This window comes from Cherax quadricarinatus, chromosome 54, assembly GCF_038502225.1.
Source record: "Cherax quadricarinatus isolate ZL_2023a chromosome 54, ASM3850222v1, whole genome shotgun sequence".
Lineage (NCBI taxonomy): Eukaryota > Metazoa > Arthropoda > Malacostraca > Decapoda > Parastacidae > Cherax > Cherax quadricarinatus.
This window is the reverse complement of record NC_091345.1, coordinates 26,645,026-26,672,928: the sequence shown is the minus strand read 5'-3', so window position 1 is coordinate 26,672,928 and position 27,903 is coordinate 26,645,026. Positions and strand designations below refer to the sequence as shown.

General features: G+C 44.4%; 1 protein-coding gene across 1 annotated transcript in view; it reads right to left on the bottom strand.

Annotated features, from left to right (window-relative positions):
* LOC128699090 (carbohydrate sulfotransferase 11) overlaps positions 1 to 27,903 on the bottom strand; it is a 214,802-nt gene that overhangs the window by 85,684 nt on the left and 101,215 nt on the right. The window contains exons 2-4 of the mRNA XM_070096756.1: positions 23,646 to 23,740; positions 22,138 to 22,223; positions 7,145 to 7,318 (exon numbers count right to left, since the gene is read on the bottom strand). Coding sequence (XP_069952857.1) covers positions 7,145 to 7,318; positions 22,138 to 22,223; positions 23,646 to 23,740 — 355 coding nt within the window. The remainder of the gene's footprint in view (positions 1 to 7,144; positions 7,319 to 22,137; positions 22,224 to 23,645; positions 23,741 to 27,903) is intronic.

Genomic DNA, 27,903 nt, shown 5'->3' with positions numbered 1-27,903 from the left:
ACATTAGCACCATACCTGGGATGAAAACCTGCCACAACTCTAAGTGCTCTCAGCCTTTCTTTGTATTGGCGACAAAGTCTCGTTACAACAGGTCCAAGTAGTGGAACCTCAAAGCCTAGATACCTGTATCTGCTTACATATTCTAGAAGAGACCCATCATGCAACTGGATCTGACGAACTGTGCCTCTCTGCCGAGGAGGACGCCTGTTGAGTATCTTTGTTTTATCCCCTGAGATTATTAACCCCAGGTCCTGACACGAGGCTAAAACATGATTAAGAATGTTTTGGGTGTTGGAGAATCCGGTAGTGTGAATCATTATGTCATCAGCAAAACTAACCATATAATGATGGGGCTGGCTAGGCATGGCATTAAGTAAGGCATTAATCAAAATGTTGAAAAGGGTGGGACTAAGCACACCTCCCTGTGGGGTTCCTAATTCAAAATCTTTAGTTACACTTCTATGTCCCTGGAACAACACAGACGACTTTCTGTTGGACAGGTAACCTTTAATCCAGCGGAGAAGCCATCCTCCAACATCCATTCTGGCAAGTTCACTAATGATTACATGTCTGTTGGCTACATCAAAAGCGGATTTAAGGTCAAGGAACGTAGTGTATGAGCTGTCAGTGTGCAGAGTGAGAAAGGTGGTAATGCAATGATGCACACTCCTTCCATGCATGAAGCCATGCAACCGGGGTGACAAGAATTCCTTAATTCTGTGCATAAGACGATTAAGAATCATCCTTTCAAATGTTTTACACAAGCAGCTAGTAAGGGATATTGGGCGAAATGAGTTTTGTTGATTGGGCTTTGGAATGGGAATAATGAGGCTATTGGTCCATGATTTAGGGAGCTCCCCAGTGACATAACTCATGTTATATAATTCAAGTAAAGGATTACCTGGTACTCGACACAGCAATCTGAGTATGTTGTAAGTAATACCATCCTCACCAGGCGACGTGGAGTTGCCCTTAGTTAGTGCTGCATCAAGTTCATAATTAGTGAAAGGAATGTTGCAGTCATCTGCCTTGCTGAGCATAAAGCAAACAAGTCTCTCCCTTGCATCATATTTGTCCATTAATTTCGCCTGTGTGGTACTGGGAAGACTGTCATAGCTAGATGTAGCAGCCCAAGCACTGACTAACTCATTCGCCCTATGCAAGGGATGAGGGTGCGCGATCTGCCCAGTTCTGTTACCCTTAATTCTATTTATGTCCCTCCATGCCCGGCTAAGTGGGGTGTGAGCATTGAGACCATTGACAAATTGTTCCCAGTCTGTTTGCCGCAGCTCTGTCATACGCTCTCTGGCAGCAGCAAGGGCAGTTTGGAAGAGGCTCAGCATTTCAGGGGTACGATGGTTTCTATAGGCTAGGCCTAGTCTGCGAGCAGTACGTTTCAATGTTCGAAGTTTAGAATCATTGTAATAGGTATGATTTTTATAAGACTTATGATTATTATGGAAGTCATTTGGATTTAGAGTAGTAGGAGGTTTCAGAGGCGGCTCTAAGAAGTTCTGAATACTGCTCACAAGGTCATTGTTAAAAGTCTCGACAGAGGTACACTCATAGGAATTATACCAGTCAGTCACATGTGCAACAAAGTCATCATGTTGATCAGGGGAAACATTAAGACGTTTCCGTTTGAATATCCCACCAGGGAGAATAGTATTACCAATATCTAGAGAGGTTAGCCTTGGGAAATGATCAGACGCTATATCTGTTACAATGGAAGACTCACAGCTGGCAGAAGTAATGTTGAAGCCAAGACACAGATCAAGGACACCTCCATAGATATGTGTGGGTTCAAGGTCACCTACAATTTGCACATTATCATGACTGTTTAAGAGTGACAACAGTTGATTGCCATTACGATTACCAAACTGAGAGTTTCCAATGCTTTTGTGTCTTGCATTATAATCACCAATAATGAGAGTAGGTTCAGACTGAGCACAAGTTGGGAGCTCCAAGTAATTAAACTTATCAGCAGGAGCATACAAGTTAAATATGTTGAGAGCAGAGTTCCCAATATAAATCCTAACACCGTGATACTGTAGCCCCTCTGTTTTCTTATGTGCAAGAAGTTGATGGGGAAGTGATTTTTTAATATATAGAACACAAGAATTAGTAGATTTGAGGTTATATGCAACAAACGATGGCAATTTAGGGGGTTGGGATTTTTCAGGGACTCTGCACTCTTGTAGACACACAATATCAATGGATTCAGTGGTTACTTTATGTTGCAGGTCAGAAAATCTTTTTCTAAGTGACGCAATCCAGAGGAGGTGAGACGAAATATCATCACAAGGTCTTCGGGACATGTGAGCGGCGTTGAAGATTTTCTGTATGAAGTTCTGCAGTTATTTCATCACCAGGCACTCCCAAAGAGCTCCTCGTGAAAAGAACTTAATTACAGATCCCACTTTTGGAGAGTGGGGGTGTTACGATGTATCGTAATATTCCTTTGCTTTTATCATCTAGATAATTCTACCTCGCTAGCTGCTTCGGTAATAGCTAAACCAAAGCCGCTGGATCGTCGTAGTATTATCACAGTCATCCTTCATCATTTGTGCATATATGTACGGTTAAGTATAACAAGCTCGACCTAGTCTGAGAGTTGGGCTGTTAATGACCTCATGACTTGGCGGCTTCTGGTCTCCCGAGGTTACTTACTATTCACAAGGGTTGTCCCGGGCAGTCTCTGGCAAGCTCTGAGAACAGTTCTACTCTCCATTGACTCTACTTCGCCTACCCTGGGATTGGAGAAGCCAGACCAACTCATCGGTTTGAGGATTGGTTTATGGTGTTTCCACATATATTCCTCCTAGACACGAACGTACATGGGAATTGGTGTCTTCTCGGTTATTGAGAAAATGGTATCCCCACCTGAGCTATAAGGAACTGTATATAGTAATTTCAATAGTATGTATAAAGATTATCGATTTTGTAAATTTAAGTACTGATATTGCTTAGCATATACCTTTATTCGTATATTCTAAAGGAAGATAAATATGTTCATTAAAACTAACATAGTATAGACGACTTTGTCTTGATTTACCCCTTTTGAAGATTGATATAAATGAAACATCAAGGAAGTTGGTTCAGTAATTGAATTACGAAAAAAGGAGACTTCCCCTTTCTTCTTGAGAAGAAAACGATGCAGTCCGGGAAAAACGAAAACCTTTTTAAAGTGTCTCCTACCTGTAATAGTATCGGAACGCTATCCTCAGCTTTACCAGACGCCCGTATGCTGCATCAGTTATCTGATTGATGTGCGCCTCAGGACACGTGCTCGATGTTATACTCATGCCAAGGTTCTTTTCCTTGAGTGAGCTTTGCAGTCTTTGGCCACTTAGACTATACTGTGTCTGCGGTCTTCCTTGCCCTTCCCCGATCTTCATGACTTTGCATTTGGCAGGGTTAAATTCCAGGAGCCAGTTGCTGTACCAGGCTTGTAGCCTGTCCAGGTCGCTTTGTAGTCCTGCCTGATCCTCGATCGATTTAATTCTCCTCGTTAACTTCACATCATCTGCAAACAAGGACACTTATGAGTCTATCCCTTCCGTTATGTCATTTACATATACCAAGAACAGCACAGGTCCTAGGACTGACCCCTGTGGAACCCCGCTTGTTACAGGCGCCCACTCTGACACCTCGTCACGTACCATGACTCACTGTTGCCTCTGTCAGGTATTCTCTGATCCATTGCAGTGCTTTTCCTGTTGTGTGTCTGATCCTCTAGCTTTTGCAGTAACCTCTTGTGAGGAACTGTGTCGAAGGCTTTCTTGCAGTCCAAGAAAATGCAGTCTATCCATCCCTCTCTCTCTTGTCTTCTGTCACCTTGTCATAAAACTCCAGTAGGTTTGTGACACAGGATTTTCCTTCCCTGAAACCATGCTGGTTGTCGATTATACACTTGTTTCTTTCCAGGTGTTCCACCACTCTCCTCCTGATGATCTTCTCCATGACTGTGCATACTATACACGTTAGTGACACAGGTCTGTAGTTTAATGCCTCGTGTCTGTCTCCTTTTTTAAAAATTCGGACTACATTTGCCATCTTCCATACCTCAGGGAGATGCCCAGTTTCAATGGATGTGTTGAAGATCTTTGTTAGTGGCACACACAGCATCTCTGCTCCCTCTCTAAGGATCCACAGAGAGATGTCTGGTTCCACCGCCTTTGAGGTATAAAGTTCACATAGCTTCTTCATCTCCTCCTCGGTTATATGTACCTCATCCAGCACTTGTTGGTGTACCTCCCTGTTCTGATTTCCTGGAGTCCTACCAGTTTCCACTGCAAATACTTCTTTAAATCGCATGTTGAGCTCCTCACATACCTCCTGGTCGTTTCTTGTGAACTCTCCATCTTCCTTCCTCAGTCTGATTACCTGGTCCTTGACTGTTGTTTTCCTCCTGATGTGGCTATACAACAGCTTCAGGTCAGACTTGACTTTCGATGCTATGTTATTTTCGTATTGTCGCTGAGCCTCCCTTCTTATCTGTGCATATTCGTTTCTGGCTCCTTGGTTGATCTCTTTGTTTTCCTGGGTCCTTTGTCTTCTGTATCCTTTCCATTCTCTAGTAAACCTAATTTTTGCCTCCCTACACCTTTGGGTGAACCAAGGACTCGTTCTGGTCTTCTCACTATTTCTGTTTCCCTTGGGAACAAACCTCTTCTCTGCCTCCTTGCATTTTGTTGCCACATAGTCCACTGAACGTCTTGCAGGAAGTTCCTCATGCCTGTGTAGTCTTCCCTTTTGTAGTTCGGTTTTTCCCGTCCTACTCCTGCTACTCTCTCCACTTGTAGCTCAACTACGTAGTCAAAACACAGAACCACATGATCACTAGCTCCTAGGGGCCTTTCATACATGATATCCTCGATGTCCGAACTGCTCAAGGTGAATACAAGGTCCAATCTTGCTGGATCCTCCTCGTCTCTCTCTCTGGTAGTCTCTCTAACATGTTGATGCATGAGGTTTTCCAGTGTGTGTGTGTGTGTGTGTGTGTGGGTTTATTAAGTGTGTGAAAAGAAAGTGGAATTGTGAGTTGGAGTGTTATGTGGAGTCTCATGGTCCCTTACCTGACCACACCCTCCTCTGTGTGTGTGTGTTTGTGTGTGTGTGTGTGTACTCACCTATTTGTGGTTGCAGGGGTCGAGCCTTAGCTCCTGGCCCAGCCTCTTCACTGGTTGCTACTGGGTCCTCTCTCTACCTGCTCCATGAACTTTATCAAACCTCGTCTTAAAACTATGTATGGTTCCCGCCAACACTACGTCACTTTCTAGGCTATTCCACTGCCTGACAACTCTATGACTGAAGAAATACTTCCTAACATCACTCTGACTAGTCTGAGTCTTCAACTTCCAATTGTGACCTCTTGTTTCTGTGTCCCCTCCCTGGAACATCCTGTCTTTGTCCACCTTGTCTATTCTGCACAGTATTTTATATGTCGTTATCATGTCTCCCCTGACCCTCCTGTTCTCCAGTGTCGTCAGGCCTATTTCCCTTAACCTTTCTTCATAGGACATTCCCCTTAACTCTGGAACTAACCTTGTCGCAAACCTTTGCAAAATCTCTAATTTCTTGACGTGCTTGATCAAGTGTGGGTTCCAAACAGGTGCTGCATACTCCAGTATCGGCCTGACGTACACGGTGTACAGTGTCTTGACCAATTCCTTGCTAAGGTATCGGAACGCTGTTCTCAGGTTTGCCAGGCGCCCATATGCTGCAGCAGTTATCTGGTTGATGTGTGCTTCCGGAGACATGCTCGGTGTTATACTCACTCCAAGATCTTTCTCCTTGAGCGAGGTTTGCAGTCTTTGGCCACCTAGCCTATACTCTGTCTGTGGTCTTCTGTGCCCTTCCCCTATCTTCATGACTTTGCATTTGGCTGGGTTAAATTCGAGAAGCCATTTGCTGGACCAGGTGTCCAGTCTGTGCAGGTTTCTTTGAAGTCCTGTACTCACCTAGTTGAGGTTGCAGGGGTCGAGTCCAAGCTCCTGGCTCCTGTGTGTGTGTGTATGTGTGTGTGTGTGTGTGTGTGTGTGTGTGTGTGTGTGTGTGTGTGTGTGTGTGTGTGTGTGTGTGTGTGTGTGTGTGTGTGTGTGTGTTGTCTGCAATCTGAATAGATGATTATTCCAATAGCTGATTTTTGATTAGAAACAATATGTTTTAGGTGGTATGTTGTTGTGGATCCCCAAGCACAGATGCCACAAGTGAAGTAAACACTGGGTAGTAAGTGGTACAGAGTAGAGAGACTTGTGGTACATAACATATTTTTGATAGATTGCCTACAGTTTTGGGCAGTCTATCAATCCATCAATCCATCCACTGTAAGACTTCAATCCATCCGCTGTAAGACTTCGTCTTACAGTGGATGTTGCAGTGGATGTTGCAGTGGATGGTGCAGTGGATGGTGCAGTGGATGGTGCAGTGGATGGTGCAGTGGATGGTGCAGTGGAGTGTTACTGATTTACCATCCTTACCAACCCTCACCTACCAACCATATCCACCAGGCTACCTTACCAACCCACCTACTTATTTACCCATCTTACTCAACCACTTACCCACCTACTTGCCAACCAACCAACCATACTCAACCACCACTTTAACCCACAACCTTGAGTACCCACTCACCAACCATACCTATCAACTTTACTCATCCACGTACCTTATCCACCCACTTATCAACCATAACCACACACCTATTCACAATGCTCACCCACCTACCCACAATGCCAACCTACCTACCCTTCTTGTGTACAAATTATCCGTATACTAATGTTGCTTACCTACCAACTCATCACTCAACCTCACTTCCCTCTAACTACGCACATTTCCTACACTCACTGAACGGAGTGGGGGTTCGAACATACGGCAAGCCAGCCCTAAAACTAACAGGCCAGTACTTTATCTTAGTGTTTTATAGAAATACACACAGATCACTTTATCAACCTGGGATGACAGAGTGGACAACGCACTGGCTTGTTAGACTCAGGGCTAGATGATCGTAGGTACGAAGTCGACTTCATCCAGCTGGTTGTTTTATCCCTGTCAGTGCGATTTTGTGAGTCGGTTCTAACAATCTATTCCACTCATCGTCCCAACTTTGCCCGCCTATTCACTGTCCTCATCCATCTTTACCCACCTTGGGCACGAAGCACATGAGAGCCTTGTGGCGGGTATCGACCAGGATGTGCTTCAACACCACATAATCTAGTGTCTGGTTGAGGTTGAGGGAGGTACAAGCCCGCATCATGTGGTGCACGCGCGTCTCCTGCACCTGCTCCCACGACATGTTGCCCGAGAAGTCCTGCTGGAACTGTGGGGGAAAATATATGGCACATTAAACAAATGTTAATGTTTTAACACACCAGCCGTCTCCCACCTAGGTAGGCTGACCCCCTAGGGTGACCCCCAGGGTGACCCACAGGGTGACCCCCAGGGTGACCCCAAGAGTGACCACCCTAGGGTGACCCTTCTAGGGTGACTCTTCCAGGGTGGCTCTTCCAGAGTGAGCCTTCCAGGGCGACCCCGCCAGGGTGACCCCCCAATAAATAGAAACAATAATGTTTCACTCTCCAGGAGCTTTATCAAGCCGTTACAAACAAAGCATGGACACAGAGGGGATATATAGGCTTGCTGAAAGTCACATACAGGGTTTTAAATTGTTCCAAACAGATAGAAGTATCGGGAAGGGGGGTGGGGTGGTACTGTGTGTCCAAGATCGCTTGAACTGTTGCATAAAAACGGGTATAAAATCTGAAATAACACATACGGAGTCTGTGTGGATAGAATTTTCAGAGGGGAATTAAAAATTTATTTTGGAAGTGATACACCGTCCCCCAAACTTAGATAGGGACCAAGGGAGACTACTATGGGAGGAAATTATTAAGGCCACAATGCACTATAATGTAGTAATTCTAGGAGACTAACTGTACCCAGATTGATTGGAATTTCTTGATGGGAAATTTAGAATCTAAGGACTTCTTAGAAGTAGTTCAGGATTGTTTTTTGAAGCAGTTTGTGACAGAGCCTACAAGGGGAAATAACCTGCTTGACTTGGTTCTGGCAAACAACGAAACCCTTGTTAATAATTTAGAAATTACACAGGAACTCAGCACAAACGATCACAAATCAATTACCTTTAGCAGTGAATGGAAGTATGACAATAGGGATAATTCAGTAATGGTCCCAGATTTTCGCTTAGCAGATTACAATGGGCTTAGAGAAAACTTATCATCTGTTGACTGGGGTAACGAAGAGAGCTATCAGTATGACAGCTTTCTTAACGCTATGCATGCTGCCCAAAGAACATTTATCCCATATAAAGAAATTAGATCAAATAGAAGTGACCCAAAATGGATGAAAAATAGGCTCAAATATCTTTTAGAGCAGAAGAAAGGAATTTAAAGGCGCATCAAAAGAGGTGAGGGTCATCTTATGAATCAGTACACTGACATTAAGAGAGACATTAAAAAAGGAATAAGAAAATCTAAATGGGACTACAAAATTAAAGTTGATAGGGATTCGAAAACTAACCCAAAGGGATTTTCCAGATTTATAGAACAAAAGCTAGAGATAAGATAGGTCCCCTTAAAAATAACTCCGGGAATCTTACTGACGACGAGAATTCACTGTGCTCGATTTTATATAATTATTTTCTCTCGGTTTTTAAACAGGAAAACTAACAACATCCCAGTAATTAATTTTTATAGTGGACCCGAAGAAGATAAATTATTTAATATCACAGTCACTAGCGAAATGGTTATGAAACAAATAGACTGACTGAAACAAAATAAATTACCGGGTCCTGATAAGCTTTTTTCAAGGGTTCTTCATGAATGCAGAATGAAAATCTGTGAACCATTAACTAATATTTTTAATTTATCTCTTCAAACAGGTGTTGTGTCTGATATGTGGAAGATGGCTAATGTAATTCCTATTTTTATCCCCACAGGTTTTTGATGAGCAATGCAACTCCTCCTCCCTTTATCTTTCCCCAGGATCTGATATCTTGATGGAAAGATCGCATTCGTGATCTTTCCCGTCAGTTTCGTTTCAGTGAGTGCTATGATGTATCCTTGATTCCTTCATGCCACTCCTCACATTTATTTGTTATTTCATCCGCATTTGTGTACCAAACCTTCAACTTCCTTTCCACTACTGTGATCTGGGGGGAGGGGGTAACGTTGGAGTTGGAGAAGTTTTTTTTTTTATATTTTATTTAAAACATTACAATACAAGGTGGAAAGTATATTAAAAGGTACACATAATGAGTTAAATCACAAATTCCCAATTCATCCTTACAAAAATGATTACAACAGACGAAGTGTTCTGACACCCTAATACCACACAACATCATTCGCTGCCTGACCACGGTCGAGTGAGGTTGTGCGCTGCACCCCTCTGCTGTTTCAGGCGAGCTACCTTGTATCAACATGGCGCTGAGTGTGAAGAGGCGCGTAAATACCATTGGTATTGAGCTGCTTCGTGGGGCGATTTCACCCTCTTCAGTGCAAGTCTTACTCCCAACAATCATTAGGGAGACCTATGGAATCCAGGACGATGAGGTGTATGGTGTAGCCCTGAATGGGGCTTATAGAATCTTCGTCAAATTGAATTCCACGTCCGTGTATGAGTCTTTGGTGACGAGATTCCAAGACGTGAGTCTTGACGCTACTCCAGCTGTGAAGGTGCGTTTGATCGACGTATCTCGCCACTTTACGTGGGTTAAGATACGTAATGTCCCATTTGAGGCAGATGAGGCTGACGTAAGGAGTGTTTTTGAGACATATGGGACCGTACATCTGGCACAAAAGGGCAAGTGGACGGCAGGTGCTTACATGGGACGTCCGGAGGGTACCTTTTCCCTGAAGATGACTCTGAGACATCCCATACCGTCTTACGTCGTGTTGGAGGACTTCAGGACGCAAGTTATGGTATCGTATGCCGGACAGAGACGTACGTGCAGAATATGTGGGGCGTACGACCATATGGCGGCAGAGTGCGTGAAGCTGAGGAGGGCGCCAGCGCAAACTGGTGAAGCACCAGTTACCAGCGTGATAGCTGTTGAGAGCCCAGTGCGAAAGCAAGGGCCTGGGCGCTTGTGGAGTGAAGAGGTGGAGGATTCCAAAGAGGAGACTGGCATGTGTGAGGTAAGCTGTGATGTAAAAGGATCTGTTACTACACAAAGGAAAAGTACAGAAGTGCAAGTGCAGGAGGAGGTGCAGGCTCTAGAGGAAGAGCTTCAGGAAGTGTTAAGGACATTGACACCGCCTGCAGAGGATGTTGTTCCTGAGCTGGTGAGAGGCACGGCGTTGCCTGTAGAGGAATGTAAGGATAAAAAACATAGCAGGGTTGACGGGCCAACTACTAAGAGAGAGTTGTCGCCGTGTGCTGTGGAACGGGGCGTGGTGGAGGTTGAGGTTCATCGTGAGGGAACCTCAGAAGATAACATGGATGTAGAGGGCATCACGAGGAAGAGAGCGGCGGCGTCAGACTCAGATGATGTCCTGACGCCGGCGCAGAGGTCTGGGAGGAAGGAAGAGCACTGTCGAAGTAGTCATGATAAGAGGCATCGCAAAAAAGGGGGGGGGGGTTGATGGTGTGAAGCCTTGTGCTGGCTCTGGGGCAGGAGGCCCTGGGATGAATGAAGAGAGGAGGAAGGGTTGGAAACTATAAAGAGGCCTTAGGTGTATGACTGTGAACGTCAATGGATTGTGTAATAGTGTGAAGAAGGAATGGTTTCGAATGTTTCTGTATAAATATAGGGTGGATGTAGTGTTCCTGCAAGAACACAATTTCAAGGAGGGAAGAATGCTTGAGGTGGAGGGGTTTCAGGTTATGACTCTGCCATCTGCACGTCTGAAAGGTGGTGTGGGGATATTGATCAGGGAAGCGAGCCCGTTTGTGTTGCTAAGAAGTGAGGGGGGAGGGGGGGGAAGAATATTGCGCGTGGATGGGTGGTGGATGGGGCAGAGGGTTTCTTTAGTGAGTGTGTATGCACCAGCAGAAAATGATGTGAGGGTAAAAAGGGATTTTGTATGTGAAGAACTAGTTTTCTTCTTACGTGGGTTACCTACAGTGGCCGTCGTTGGTGGGGACTGGAACTGCGTTATTAGGAGGGCTGACGTGGAACCAAAAGGGGCGGGGCACGTGTCGGCGGCCTTGCGAGATATTTTGAGAGATATTCAGTTGCGGGATGCGGTTGGAGGAGGGGCGTGGGAGGTAGAACACACTTTTGTAAGACGGGGTTACGCTGCTAGGTTGGATAGGCTGTGTATATCTCAAGGGGATGGGTTGACATTTTTCCGTACAATAGAAGTAGCTTATTCGGATCATCGGGCGGTAGTAGCAGAGGTGGCGTGGGAGTCACTAGCAGGTATATCTAGGGGTTATTGGAAATTTAATACAAGTGTGTTAGGTGATGAGGAGGGGATAGAGGGATTTGCAACGCTGTGGGAGGGGTTAAGTGCAGAGATAAATGGGGTAGAGGATGTGGTGATGTGGTGGGATGGTGTGGCTAAAGAACGGATTAAGCAATATTACGTAAAGGAAGGGAAACGTATCAATTCTTTAAAATATGGGCTTGCTAACTATTTGGAGGATAGATTACGGGGTTGCTATGCGAGGGGGGCGGTGGAGGGCAATTATCCCATGGATGATATTATGGTAATTAAAGGGAGACTGCGTGAGGTACAGGATGAGAGGTTCCAAGTGGTGCGGGTACAGGCGGGGGTGGAAGAGGTGTTATGGGGCGATAGACCTTCATCGTGCGTATTGCGTTGGCAGAAACAAAGACAGCAGGCAATGACTATTCCATGGTTGGAGGTTCATGAGTCGATAGGAGGGTACAGGGAGGGGCAGGTCATACAAGCTACGGAAGGAATGGGGGCGTTTGCTGACAAGTGGTATGAGAAGTACTGGCAACGAGAAGGGGTAGAGGATGGGGTTTTAGAACAGGTGTGTGGGAGTGTGGTATGTCAGTTGCGTAACAGTGATAGGGAAGCACTGGGTGGGGAAATAACTGAGGGAGAAATATGGAGGGCTTTAAGTGGAATGCGAAAGGGCAAAGCACCGGGAATTGATGGACTCCCGGCAGAGTTTTATCAGCAGCATTGGGAATTAATGAGGCGTTTTTTGGTTAGGTTATTAAATTGCATGAAGGAGAGAGGTGAGCTGGGTGAGAAGCAGGCAACGGCTGTCGTTGTATTGGTACCGAAAGGTAAGGGGCAGCATACGCTTCGGGATTACCGGGCGATCTCGTTGTTATGCGCAGATTATAAATTGTTTGCGAAGATTTTGGGAAATCGGGTCAAGTGTGTGGTGGGGCGGGTAGTATCAAAAACTCAGTTTGGTTTGCCAGGGAGGTCCATGGTGGAGGGGCATGGGTTACTTAGGGATTTCGTGGAGGCAAAAGGGGGGGGGAGGGAGGGAGGTTTGGTGGCGCTCGATTGGCAAGGGGCATACGATAGAGTGGATAGGAAAGCATTAAAAGCCATCCTCAGGGGTCAGGGGTTTGGGGATGAAATAGTGGGTTGGGTTGAGGCGTTGTATGGAGGTGCAATAGCGAGGGTACAGATTAATGGTCGATTGGGTGAGAAGATTGTAATGGGTAGGGGAATTAGGCAGGGGTGTCCTATGTCACAATTATTGTTGCGTGCATACAGGATCCCTTTTATAGATTGGTGGAGCAGCGTATGTGTCACGTAGAGGGACCAGGGTGTGCGGTTGCGAGGGTTTGGCCAGTTTTAATTGGGTATGTGGATGATACAACTGTTCTGATCAGGGAGGGGATGTCAATGGACACATTAGACGGGGTAGTAAAAATGTTCGCAGGGGCAACTGGTATGAGGGTAAATTCAGATAAATCCATGGTCATGGGGTTAGGAGCTTGGGCGGGTAGGGTTGATTGGGGTAGTGCAGTTGTGGGGAGGCAGGTGAATTCGTTAAAAATTTGCGGTCTGATTTATGCAGACGATCTAACTGTGGCACGCACGGAAAACTCGATTAGGATGGTAGAAAGGATTCAGGGACGCTTGGGTGCATTGCGACCTTATCATTTGACCTTTGTGCAGCGTGCCATTGCTATTAATATCTTACTGTATAGCAAAGTATGGCACGTGGCAGCCGTGTTCCCATTAACTGGGCCAGCAATAACGAACATACTTAGGAAGGTTTTTAAATTCTTGTGGGGTTCGAGCTGTGATTGGATTAAAAGGGATGTGGTAATGTTACCTGTAAGTAAGGGGGCCTGGGATTGCTGGACTTAAAGCGGAGGGTCAAATGTGTCTTCATTAAAAGGGAGGTGATGAGGGAAAGTGTGGGTGGGGGGGGTTTGGCCAGGATCCATAATAGATTGCAACGGATGTATACAGGAGTTGAGTTGCATGAGTGTGAAACTGTGTTGAGGGCTCTGGCGTGGGATCGAGAGCCAGCAAAGGTTAAAATAGGTAGGTTGTGTAGATTGTTAGCCGGGATTGTTGTAGCGCCTGTAGAGGGAATTTTCCCCATGTATGCATGGGGAAGTATATGGAATAGGTTGAGTAGGATGAGGTTGCAACCTCGTGTTCGGGATATCATGTATCGTTTTCTGCACGGCATTTTACCGTCGGGTGTGGTTCTACGGGATAGACGGGTCGTTGACGGGGGGGGGGGGAGTGTGGGATATGTGGTGGGGAGGAGTCGGCTTTTCATGTAGTATATTTTTGTGATGGAATGAGGAGTGTCAAGGGGTGGTTAAGTAGGGTGATAAATAGGATAGGAGGTAAAGGAATTTCTGTATTGAGAGCATTAAGTCTCGACGTGGGGGGTTGGGAGGAAAGTGTAATTAGAGCTGTGGGATACATTATGGCAGATTATATCTATATAGTGTGGGGATTGCGGGGGAAACAGGTTACTGAGGTGAAGAGGAGGGTGTTAGCGGTAACGTTCTATAAAACGGTATGCAGAAATAAGGAAATTTATGGGAGGAGGTGGGTGAAGGATTTTTCAGAGGGATATAGGCAACTTACGTTACAGGTTTTATTAGACTTGTAATATACGAGGGAGGGGAGGGTACGATTGGAAAGTGTTGCTGGGGTAGGGAAGTCATGGGTGAAAACAGGGTCGCCTCCCTGGTAATGGATGACAACAAATGTTTGCGTGAGTGTTGGATGAATGATGCGTGAGTGAATATGTGAACCACGGGTGCTGGCACCTGTGGAGCTGGCCAGTTTTTTTGTGTGACATGGACTATACACTATTCATATAGTACTCCGGTTCCTTCAAGGTAGTAGTGATGATGGATAAGGTATTCAAGGGGGGGGGGGTTGCCTACATCACTGTGCATAGCGAGGGTAGGGCAGCATATTGATTGGAAGTGATGGACAGTTGCTTGTCCAGTGTGTTAGTATTATGTGTAGATAATACGCATATTATTGTATGTAGCGAGATGGGACTACATGCAAGTTGGACTTGTACTATGAGAATTATTCTCTAACGCCTGATATGTGAGGGCTGATTGATCAACTGTGATCCATTCAAATTAGATTTATTATTATGTTATCTATGTACATAGCAGTCTTAAGTCATATTATTATGTTGTTATCTATGTACATAGCAGTCTTAAGTCATATGATGTGAGTTGTGTTTAGGTGCAGTTGTCACAAAAATTTTGTTTTGTTTTATCTGTGTTAGGGAAGTATGTGGAATTTTGTGTGTAGCCGCTACATGGCTGGGGTTTATACTTTATACCTTTGTATTCTGTGATGTTTTTCATAATATACAGTCTTATTTATATACTATGTTGCATGAATAGGGTTTACATGCTAAGACTGCACATAAGTTGCCTTTGAGAGTTGACATTCAATATTGCAACCTTCTTAGAAAATTAAGCTTTTGGGGTTTTCTTTCACCATGTTGAGGTGTCATTGTGTTAAGTAATGACATGTATCCCATTTAATTGTTATTAATATTTTGTGTCTAAGATGTTACTGTATCACTCATGATAGTGTAATTCCTATGTATCCTTTAATGTTAAGTTAAGATGCAGTCAGGTTGGTGATGGTTCTATTTGCGAGAGAGGGGGGGGGGTGAAATTGTGTCAAAAGTTTCAGCCTTCACAGGTATATAACTCGGGTATAACTGGGTGTATAAGGTGTGTGGTATTAGGGTGTCAGAACACTTTTGTCTGTTGTAATCATTTTTGTAAGGGTGAATTGGGAATTTGTGATTTAACTCATTTTGTGTACCTTTTAATATAATTTCCACCTTGTATTGTAATGTTTTAAATAAAATATAAAAAAAAAAATACCACACACCATGTACACCCAGTTATACCAGTCATATACCTGTGAAGGCTGAAACTTTTGACACAATTTCACCCCCCCCCCTCTCTCGCAAATAGAACCATCACCAACCTGACTGCATCTTAACTTAACATTAAAGGATACATAGGAATTACACTATCATGAGTGATACAGTAACATCTTAGACACAAAATATTAATAACAATTAAATGGGATACATGTCATTACTTAACACAATGACACCTCAACCTGGTGAAAGAAAACCCCAAAAGCTTAATTTTCTAAGAAGGTTGCAATATTGAATGTCAACTCTCAAAGGCAACTTATGTGCAGTCTTAGCATGTAAACCCTATTCATGCCACATAGTATATAAATAAGACTGTATATTATGAAAAACATCACAGAATACAAAGGTATAAAGTATAAACCCCAGCCATGTAGCGGCTACACACAAAAAATTCCACATACTTCCCTAACACAGACAAAACAAAACAAAATTTTTGTGACAACTGCACCTAAACACAACTCACATCATATGACTTAAGACTGCTATGTACATAGATAACAACATAATAATATGACTTAAGACTGCTATGTACATAGATAACAACATAATAATATGACTTAAGACTGCTATGTACATAGATAACATAATAAATCTAATTTGAATGGATGACAGTTGATCAATCAGCCTTCACATATCAGGCGTTAGAGAATAATTCTCATAGTACAAGTCCAACTTGCATGTAGTCCCATCTCGCTACATACAATAATATGCGTATTATCTACACATAATACTAACACACTGGACAAGCAACTGTCCATCACTTCCAATCAATATGCTGCCCTACCCTCGCTATGCACAGTGATGTAGGCAACCCCCCCCCTTGAATACCTTATCCATCATCACTACTACCTTGAAGGAACAGGAGTACTATATGAATAGTGTATAGTCCATGTCACACAAAAAAACTGGCCAGCTCCACAGGTGCCAGCACCCGTGGTTCACATACTCACTCACGCATCATTCATCCAACACTCACGCAACCATTTGTTGTCATCCATTACCAGGGAGGCGACCCTGTTTTCACCCATGACTTCCCTACCCCAGCAACACTTTCCAATCGTACCCTCCCCTCCCTCGTATATTACAAGTCTAATAAAACCTGTAACGTAAGTTGCCTATATCCCTCTGAAAAATCCTTCACCCACCTCCTCCCATAAATTTCCTTATTTCTGCATACCGTTTTATAGAACGTTACCGCTAACACCCTCCTCTTCACCTCAGTAACCTGTTTCCCCCGCAATCCCCACACTATATAGATATAATCTGCCATAATGTATCCCACAGCTCTGATTACACTTTCCTCCCAACCCCCCACGTCGAGACTTAATGCTCTCAATACAGAAATTCCTTTACCTCCTATCCTATTTATCACCCTACTTAACCACCCCTTGACACTCCTCATTCCATCACAAAAATATACTACATGAAAAGCCGACTCCTCCCCACCACATATCCCACACTCCCCCCTGTCAACGACGCGTCTATCCTGTAGAACCACACCCGACGGTAAAATGCCGTGCAGAAAACGATACATGACATCCCGAACACGAGGTTGCAACCTCATCCTACTCAACCTATTCCATATACTTCCCCATGCATACATGGGGAAAATTCCCTCTACAGGCGCTACAACCCTCCCGGCTAACAATCTACACAACCTACCTATTTTAACCTTTGCTGGCTCTCGATCCCACGCCAGAGCCCTCAACACAGTTTCACACTCATGCAACTCAACTCCTGTATACATCCGTTGCAATCTGTTATGGATCCTGGCCAAACCCCCCCCCACCCACACTTTCCCTCATCACCTCCCTTTTAATGAAGACACATTTGACCCTCCGCTTTAAGTCCAGCAATCCCAGCCCCCCCTTACTTACAGGTAACATTACCACATCCCTTTTAATCCAATCACAGCTCGAACCCCACAAGAATTTAAAAACCTTCCTAAGTATGTTCGTTATTGCTGGCCCAGTTAATGGGAACACGGCTGCCACGTGCCATACTTTGCTATACAGTAAGATATTAATAGCAATGGCACGCTGCACAAGGGTCAAATGATAAGGTCGCAATGCACCCGAGCGTCCCTGAATCCTTTCTACCATCCTAATCGAGTTTTCCGTGCGTGCCACAGTTAGATCGTCTGCATAAATCAGACCGCAAATTTTTAACGAATTCACCTGCCTCCCCACAACTGCACTACCCCAATCAACCCTATTGGCCCAAGCCCCTAACCCCATAACCATGGATTTATCTGAATTTACCCTCATACCAGTTGCCCCTGCGAACATTTTTACTACCCCGTCTAATGTGTCCATTGACATCCCCTCCCTGATCAGAACAGTTGTATCATCCACATACCCAATTAAAACTGGCCAAACCCTCGCAACCGCACACCCTGGTCCCTCTACGTGACACATACGCTGCTCCACCAATCTATAAAAGGGGTCCTGTATGCACGCAACAATAATTGTGACATAGGACACCCTGCCTAATTCCCCTACCCATTACAATCTTCTCACCCAATCGACCATTAATCTGTACCCTCGCTATTGCACCTCCATACAACGCCTCAACCCAACCCACTATTTCATCCCCAAACCCCTGACCCCTGAGGATGGCTTTTAATGCTTTCCTATCCACTCTATCGTATGCCCCTTGCCAATCGAGCGCCACCAAACCTCCCTCCCTCCCCCCCCCTTTTGCCTCCACGAAATCCCTAAGTAACCCATGCCCCTCCACCATGGACCTCCCTGGCAAACCAAACTGAGTTTTTGATACTACCCGCCCCACCACACACTTGACCCGATTTCCCAAAATCTTCGCAAACAATTTATAATCTGCGCATAACAACGAGATCGCCCGGTAATCCCGAAGCGTATGCTGCCCCTTACCTTTCGGTACCAATACAACGACAGCCGTTGCCTGCTTCTCACCCAGCTCACCTCTCTCCTTCATGCAATTTAATAACCTAACCAAAAAACGCCTCATTAATTCCCAATGCTGCTGATAAAACTCTGCCGGGAGTCCATCAATTCCCGGTGCTTTGCCCTTTCGCATTCCACTTAAAGCCCTCCATATTTCTCCCTCAGTTATTTCCCCACCCAGTGCTTCCCTATCACTGTTACGCAACTGACATACCACACTCCCACACACCTGTTCTAAAACCCCATCCTCTACCCCTTCTCGTTGCCAGTACTTCTCATACCACTTGTCAGCAAACGCCCCCATTCCTTCCATAGCTTGTATGACCTGCTCCTCCCTGTACCCTCCTATCGACTCATGAACCTCCAACCATGGAATAGTCATTGACTGCTGTCTTTGTTTCTGCCTACGCAATACGCACGATGAAGGTCTATCGCCCCATAACACCTCTTCCACCCCCGCCTGTACCCGCACCGCTTGGAACCTCTCATCCTGTACCTCACGCAGTCTCCCTTTAATTGCCATATCATCCATGGGATAATTGCCCGCCACCGCCCCCCTCGCATAGCAACCCCGTAATCTATCCTCCAAATAGTTAGCAAGCCCATATTTTAAAGAATTGATACGTTTCCCTTCCTTTACGTAATATTGCTTAATCCGTTCTTTAGCCACACCATCCCACCACATCACCACATCCTCTACCCCATTTATCTCTGCACTTAACCCCTCCCACAGCGTTGCAAATCCCTCTATCCCCTCCTCATCACCTAACACACTTGTATTTAATTTCCAATAACCCCTAGATATACCTGCTAGTGACTCCCACGCCACCTCTGCTACTACCGCCCGATGATCCGAATAAGCTACTTCTATTGTACGGAAAAATGTCAACCCAACCCCTTGAGATATATACAGCCTATCCAACCTAGCAGCGTAAGTCCGTCTTACAAAAGTGTGTTCTACCTCCCACGCCCCTCCTCCAACCGCATCCCGCAACTGAATATCTCTCAAAAGATCTCGCAAGGCCGCCGACACGTGCCCCGCCCCTTTTGGTTCCACGTCAGCCCTCCTAATAACGCAGTTCCAGTCCCCACCAACGACGGCCACTGTAGGTAACCCACGTAAGAAGAAAACTAGTTCTTCACATACAAAATCCCTTTTTACCCTCACATCATTTTCTGCTGGTGCATACACACTCACTAAAGAAACCCTCTGCCCCATCCACCACCCATCCACGCGCAATAGTCGTCCCCCCCTCCCCCCTCACTTCTTAGCAACACAAACGGGCTCGCCTCCCTGATCAATATCCCCACACCACCTTTCAGACGTGCAGATGGCAGAGTCATAACCTGAAACCCCTCCACCTCGAGCACTCTTCCCTCCTTGAAATTGTGTTCTTGCAGGAACACTACATCCACCCTATATTTATACAGAAACATTCGAAACCATTCCTTCTTCACACTATTACACAATCCATTGACGTTCACAGTCATACACCTAAGGCCTCTTTATAGTTTCCAACCCTTCCTCCTCTCTTCATTCATCCCAGGGCCTCCTGCCCCAGAGCCAGCACAAGGCTTCACACTATCAACCCCTCCCCCTTTTTTGCGATGCCTCTTATCATGACTACTTCGACAGTGCTCTTCCTTCCTCCCAGACCTCTGCGCCGGCGTCAGGACATCATCTGAGTCTGACGCCGCTCTCTTCCTCGTGATGCCCTCTACATCCATGTTATCTTCTGAGGTTCCCTCACGATGAACCTCAACCTCCACCACGCCCCGTTCCACAGCACACGGCGACAACTCTCTCTTGCTAGTTGGCCCGTCAACCCTGCTATGTTTTTTGTTCTTACATTCCTCTACAGGCAATGCCGTGCCTCTCACCAGCTCAGGAACAACATCCTCTGCAGGCGGTGTCAATGTCCTTAACACTTCCTGAAGCTCTTCCTCTAGAGCCTGCACCTCCTCCTGCACTTGCACTTCTGTACTTTTCCTTTGTGTAGTAACAGATCCTTTTACATCACAGCTTACCTCACACATGCCAGTCTCCTCTTTGGAATCCTCCACCTCTTCACTCCACAAGCGCCCAGGTCCTTGCTTTCGCACTGGGCTCTCAACAGCTATCACGCTGGTAACTGGTGCTTCACCAGTTTGCGCTGGCGCCCTCCTCAGCTTCACGCACTCTGCCGCCATATGGTCGTACGCCCCACATATTCTGCACGTACGTCTCTGTCCGGCATACGATACCATAACTTGCGTCCTGAAGTCCTCCAACACGACGTAAGACGGTATGGGATGTCTCAGAGTCATCTTCAGGGAAAAGGTACCCTCCGGACGTCCCATGTAAGGACCTGCCGTCCACTTGCCCTTTTGTGCCAGATGTACGGTCCCATATGTCTCAAAAACACTCCTTACGTCAGCCTCATCTGCCTCAAATGGGACATTACGTATCTTAACCCACGTAAAGTGGCGAGATACGTCGATCAAAAGCACCTTCACAGCTGGAGTAGCGTCAAGACTCACGTCTTGGAATCTCGTCACCAAAGACTCATACACGGACGTGGAATTCAATTTGACGAAGATTCTATAAGCCCCATTCAGGGCTACACCATACACCTCATCGTCCTGGATTCCATAGGTCTCCCTAATGATTGTTGGGAGTAAGACTTGCACTGAAGAGGGTGAAATCGCCCCACGAAGCAGCTCAATACCAATGGTATTTACGCGCCTCTTCACACTCAGCGCCATGTTGATACAAGGTAGCTCGCCTGAAACAGCAGAGGGGTGCAGCGCACAACCTCACTCGACCGTGGTCAGGCAGCGAATCATTGGAGAAGTGAGAGATCTGGCAAGGTACTATAGGGGTTTGCTGTGAGGGTGGAATTTGTGGTAAGGGGGGGGGCTGTGGGTAGGGCATGTTGGTTTAGGGTTAGTGTGCTTGGTTGTAATGGGGTTGTCGGGGTTGAGGGCCTTCTGTAGGTGGTTCTGAGGGAGGTTGTATTTGCTCTTTCTCCTGAGTGTGTACTCACCTAATTGTACTCACCTAATTGTGGTTGCAGGGGTCGATACTCAGCTCCTGGCCCCGCCTCTTCACTGATCGTTACTAGGTCCTCTCTCTCCCTGCTTCCTGAGCTTTGTCATGCCTCGTCTTAAAGCTAAGTATGGTTCCTGCCTCCACTACATCACTTGCTAGGCTATTCCACTTCCTGACGACTCTGACTGAAGAAGTACTTCCTAACATCCCTGTGACTCGTCTGAGTCTTCAGCTTCCAATTGTGACCCCTTGTTTCTATGTCCTCTCTCTGGAACGACCTCTGTCAACCTTGTCTATTCCACGCATTATTTTGTATGCTGTTATCATGTCTCCCCTGACCCTCCTGTCCTCCAGTGTCGTCAGTCCGATTTCCATCAACCTTTCTTCGTAGGGCATTTCCCTGAGCTCCGGGACTACCCTTGTTGCAAACCTTTGTACTTTCTCTAATTTCTTGAGGTGCTTGACAAGTTGTGGGTGCCAAACTGGTGCTGCATACTCCAGTATGGGCCTGACGTACACAGTGTACAGTGTCTTAACGATTCCTTACTAAGGTATCGGAACGCTATTCTCAGATTTTCCAGGCGCCCATATGCTGCAGCAGTTATCTGGTTGATGTGTGCCTCCGGAGACGTGCTCGGTGTTATGGTCACTCCAAGATCTTTCTCTGTGAGCGAGGTTTGCAGCCTTTGCCCTTCCCAGTCTTCATGACTTTGCATTTGGCAAGGTTGAATTCTAGAAGCCAGTTGCTGGACCATGTGTCCAACCTGTGTGTGTGTGTGTGTGTGTGTGTGTGTGTGTGAGCATGTATGTACAGATATATCATCTCACCTGAACAAAGTGATCATCATCCTGTGTTTTATCTTCATCTTGGCTCTGCATCCAGTGAAGGATGTTTACCCTGGGATACTCCACACCTGTCATAAGGAAAAATATGTGATAGTTAATGCTTATTTGTCAATAGTTGATGTCTGGTTTGGGGTAGTTGATGACTTGTAAGAGTTTGTTGATGCCTTGGGGAGAGGGAAGATGATGGAATGTGGTGGGAGGTAGTTGATCCCATCCCATAGATCAGATTCCCAATGTGGGACGTACTCACCCACACGGGAGAAGTTTGAATGTTTTGGGGATCAGTTAGATAAGATACGATTTCGTTCGGATTTTTAACCCCGGAGGGTTAGCCACCCAGGAGAACCCAAGAAATTCAGTGCGTCGTCGAGGACTGTCTGTCTCATTTCCATTGAGGTCCTCAATCTTGTCCCCCAGGATGCGACCCACACCAGTCGACTAACACCCAGGTACCTACTTGCTGCTAGGTGAACATGACAACAGGTGTAAGGAAACGTGTCGAAATGCTTCCACCCCGCCGGGAATCGAACCCGGGACCTACGTGTGTGAATATGAATATTTTTATTAAGAAATATATTTAAAAAAATAATTATTTTTAATTATATTTATTCGTAACATTTGTATATGATAACAGTTACATATATTAATTCCAGAATTATTTTATATTTTGTTAAAAAGTCTAAAAATACTAACTGGCATCTCTTTTGGGCAGCCATTTTGTGTGGAGTCGAAGTCCTAATCTTGGAAAATTATCTTCAGTGATCGTATTATACAATTTCTCTCTGAGGAAATGTTGGGGAATTAGGGTATAAATAAAGTTTTAGATGAAGAAGTGTTTGATTCATTATTTAGGGAAGAGGAATGAATTATGTTTCTTCAAATGATTCAAATAGCGAAAATGAAGTTGAACTGAAATAAAAATTCCTCCCCTTAGTGGTAAAGTTATATTTTTATTTATTTTAACTACTTACATTATTTGAATTAGATAACAAGTTGCTGTCTTCTTCATATATTTTTATATAAATATCATTTTTCCAGATATTTGCTCTCTGCATAAAATGAATAATATAAACAAAAGAAAAGTTGGCCAGTATTCAGGGAGTATTTGAAGTATGGTAGGTAAGACACATGGGCAACATTTAGGCAACTTTATTCCGAAACGTTTCGTCTACACAGTAGGCTTCTTCAGTCGAGTACAGAAAGTAGGCACGAGCAGCAGAGATGTGAAGACGTAGATTTGAGGTTGTCAGTCCCTCCGCCTAGAGAAGTTTTCTGTTCCATAGTCTGAAACAATGTGAAGAGCAAGCCACAGTGTGGAGACTTTTATACTGTCGGAAGGAGATAGTATACAAGTGTTCACATTGTCGCTTGATCTTCACATTGTTTCAGACTATGGAACAGAAAACTTCTCTAGGCGGAGGGACTGACAACCTTAAATCTACGTCTTCACATCTCTACTGTAAAGGATAACCAAAGAAGACAAACTTTACCTGATTTGTTGACGACAGTGACGGTAGACACGACGAATAAGACGAGGAGCCAGAATGTCGCTTTCTTCCAGTTTGTGGGCGCATACCGCTTGGTCCTGGGGAAGAGTATAATAATAATTAATAATAATTTCTTTATTTCTACAAGTACATGTACAAGGTATACAGTCCTAGCTGACATCAGTGACATACTACTATTACAAAAACACTAGTTGGCCTTGTACTAGTGCAGTAATACCAGAGTTCCGGATACTGAATAAACATAAAACAATTTATCATCTTTACTATCATATATAAAAACAGTCTTTGATCTAGAGGTATTCTATAATAATAAATAATCTTTAATATAATAACATCTGATAAAAACCCATTATCTTTGGTATATACATGCTGCAATAATAAATTATTGTTAACATCTTTGTACAAATGTGTGTATATATATATATATATATATATATATATATATATATATATATATATATATATATATATATATATATATATATATATATATATATATATATATATATATATATATATAAATCCTAAAATAATAAATTATAATCCACTCATGAGCCTACCACACAGGGTACAACGTGTCTGACACTACTGTCACACTCAGTCGTACAACACTAGTTACACGGAGTTATACTACACTCCTGTCTCTCAGTATTATAACACTCTCTACCGTGTCACACGACACCCTTGTCTGTTTTTGACGCTCCTTCTCTCCGTGTCCCACGTGACACCCTTTTCTCTGCGTTATACACACCATATCTACTGTGTCCACATGACACCCTTGTCTTTGCGTCACACACACCATCTCTACTGTGTCCACATGACACCTTTGTCACCGTGTAAATCTACACACCTTCGCTACCGTGTCCACATGACACCTTTGTCACCCAGTAAATCTACACACCTTCGCTACCGTGTCTACATGACACCCTTATCTCCGCGTTATAACACACCGTGTCCACATTAATCTGGCCCTGGGGCAGAGTGCATGGGATGTCATTTATTACCTGTTCGAAGTCATTTGGCGTCAGGATAACATCATATATGCTTGTGTTAACCAAATTCTGTGGCTCTCTCATAAAAAATTCATTTTGATCTTCGACTCTCAGTCTGGTTAGCGGCTTGCTAAAGACTGAGTCATATTGGGACTTGAGTAGCTCACTCATTTCCTTGCTGTCATCTGTGTAGGACCCATCTTGTTTAAGTAGGGGCCCAATACTGGATGTTGTTCTCGACTTTGATTTGCCATGAGAACAGAAATACTTTTGGTTTCTTTCGATTTCATTTATGGCTTTTGGTTCCTCCCGCGATTCCTGACTCCTATAGGATTCCTTTAGCTTAAGTTCGATGTTTGCTATTTCTCTGACCAGTGACTCCCTGCGCATTTCAGATATATTGACCTCTTTTAGCCGCTCTGTTATTCTTTTCCGTCGCCTGTAAAAAGAGCGCCTGTCTCTTTCTATTTTACATCTACTCCTTTTTCTTAAAGGAATAAGCCTTGAGCATACATCGAGTGCCACCGAGTTAATCTGTTCTAGGCATAAGTTGGGGTCTGTGTTGCTTAGTCTATCTTCCCAGCTTATTTCGTTTAGGACTTGGTTTACTTGGTCCCACTTTATGTTTTTGTTATTGAAGTTGAATTTGGTGAATGCTCCCTCGTGACTAGTCTCATTATGTCGGTCTGGGGCTCCGCGCATACATGTCTGAACCTCGATTATGTTGTGATCTGAGTATATTGTTTTTGATATGATGACATTTCTTATCAGGTCATCATTGTTAGTGAAGATGTGGTCTAGTGTATTCTCCAGTCTAGTAGGCTCTATTATTTGCTGGTTTAAGGTGAATTTTGTGCAGAGATTTAAAAGCTTCTTTGGGGATTAGCGTGGACGGTTACAAAGCATGGCTTGCTTCTGCAGTGTTTTAAAAATTGAGGTTGGAGAGTTGAAGGAGGAGGTCTTGCTTCACCAGGAGGAGATTAAGAGGCTGAAGGTCCACCTCAATGGGTCTGGGAGAGAGTGTGAGGTGGCTGGAGTTGTGGGAAATGAGGCTTCTAGCAGTGAGGTGCAGTCTGTCTCTTGCTGTGAGGAGGCTGTAGGTGGGGAGGTAGCAACGGCTACCAGCAGTGAGGTGCAGCCCAGCACCTGCTACAAGTGGCGAGTGGTTCACAGTAATGGGAGGCGCATCAGAGTAAGAAAAGTTAAGAGTGAAGATCTGAAGGTAGGAAATCGCTTCTCTGTTCTTCAGGATGAATGTACTTCAGTGGCCAGTGAAAGTAAGGGTACTACTGCCCCTGCTAATGGAGGTAAGCGCATTCTTGTGGTTGGTGACTCTCAGGTAAGATATATTGACCGTGCTTTTTGTAATAGGAATAAGAAGATGAGAGATAGAGTGTGCTTCCCTGGAGCTGGTGTTGGGGACATAGTCAACAGGCTGGATAATATCATGTCAGGTAATGGGAACAAGCCCATTATCTGTCTCAGTGCTGGTGGAAATGATATTGGGAAGGGTAGGAGAGAAGAGCTGCTAGATAAGTACAGGTCAGCTATAGATTTCATTAAGTCTAAGGGAGGGATCCCAGTCATATGTAGCATCTTGCCTAGAAGGGGAGTAAGAAATGAATGGTTGTCTAGGGCAATTGGTGTAAATTGCTGGCTAGACAGATACTGCAAGGAACTTGCAATCCCATTCATTGACAACTGGAACAACTTTTATGGCAAACATGACATGTATGCAAGGGATGGGGTACATCTCTCTGGGGCTGGGGTGGTAGCACTTGCAGACTCGATTGAGAAGACCATTGGTGAAATGCCTATGATTTTAAACTGATAGAAGATAGAGGTAGGGGGGGGAACAAGCAGGTTGCAACACTAGGGTTCGAAACAGTAAATGTATAAAAGGCATTCAGCATGAAGTTATAAATAAAAACAATAGATCAGGTCAGCAAACAAAGGGGGACAGCAGAGGGCAGCAAGGGGCTAGCTCCCTTGAGGTTTACTATACTAATAGCAGGAGTGTAAGAAATAAGATAGATGAGCTAAGATTAATTGCAAGTGCAGGAAACATAGATATTATTGCTATAACAGAGACCTGGCTCAATCTGAAAGATAGAGAGATGCCCTCTGAATGTCACATACAAGGCTATAAATTATTCCACACCGACAGGGTCAACAGGAAAGGTGGTGGAGTAGCGATGTATGTCAGAGACAATATAAATTGTTGTGTTAGACAAGATATAAAATTAGAAGCGTCAGCCACTGAATCTGTTTGGTTATAGCTTCTCGAGGGCCGAGAAAAACTAATTTTGGGTGTGATTTACAGGGCCCCAAATCTTGATAGGGAGTGCAGTAAACTTCTATGGGACGAAATTCGTAAGGCATCTACAAACGAAAATGTTGTGCTAATGGGAGATTTCAACTATAGACAGATTGACTGGAGCAATTTGACAGGAAATTTAGAGTCAGGTGACTTTCTTGATACGATCCAGGATTGTTTTTTAAAACAGTTTGTGACAGAGCCAACTAGGGGAAATAACCTCCTTGACTTGGTTCTTGCCAGTAGGGAAACACTAATTAATAATCATGAGGTTAATGATGAGCTTGGGGAAAGTGATCACAAATCACTCAGTTTTAATATATCATGGAATTCCCCTAATAATGGCAATCAAGTCTCTGTCCCTGACTTCCGCTTGGCTGATTTCATAGGACTGAAAAATTACTTAGGTGGGCTGAACTGGAATGACATGACTAAGGGTCAGGTAGGTGGTGATGGAGGCCGATATGACGTTTTCCAGGGCATAGTTCTAGCTGCTCAGTCAAATTATGTTCCATATAGGGAAATCAGATCAAACAAAAATGATCCTAAATGGATGAACAATAGATTAAAATATCTAATTGGTCAAAAGAGAGGCATATATAGGCAAATCAAAAGAGGAGAGGGGCAATTAAGAAATCGATATATTCAGTTAAAGAGAGAAATAAAAAAAGGAATTAGAAAAGCAAAAAGAGATTATGAGGTTAAAGTTGCAAGAGAGTCGAAGACTAACCCAAAAGGATTCTTTCAGGTATACAGAAGTAAGATCAGGGACAAGATAGGCCCACTCAAAAGTTCCTCGTGTCAGCTCACTGACAGTGATAAGGAAATATGTAGAAGTTTTAACACATACTTCCTCTCAGTTTTTACACAGGAGGATACCAGCGATATTCCAGATATGATAAATTATGTGGAACAGGACGATAATAAACTG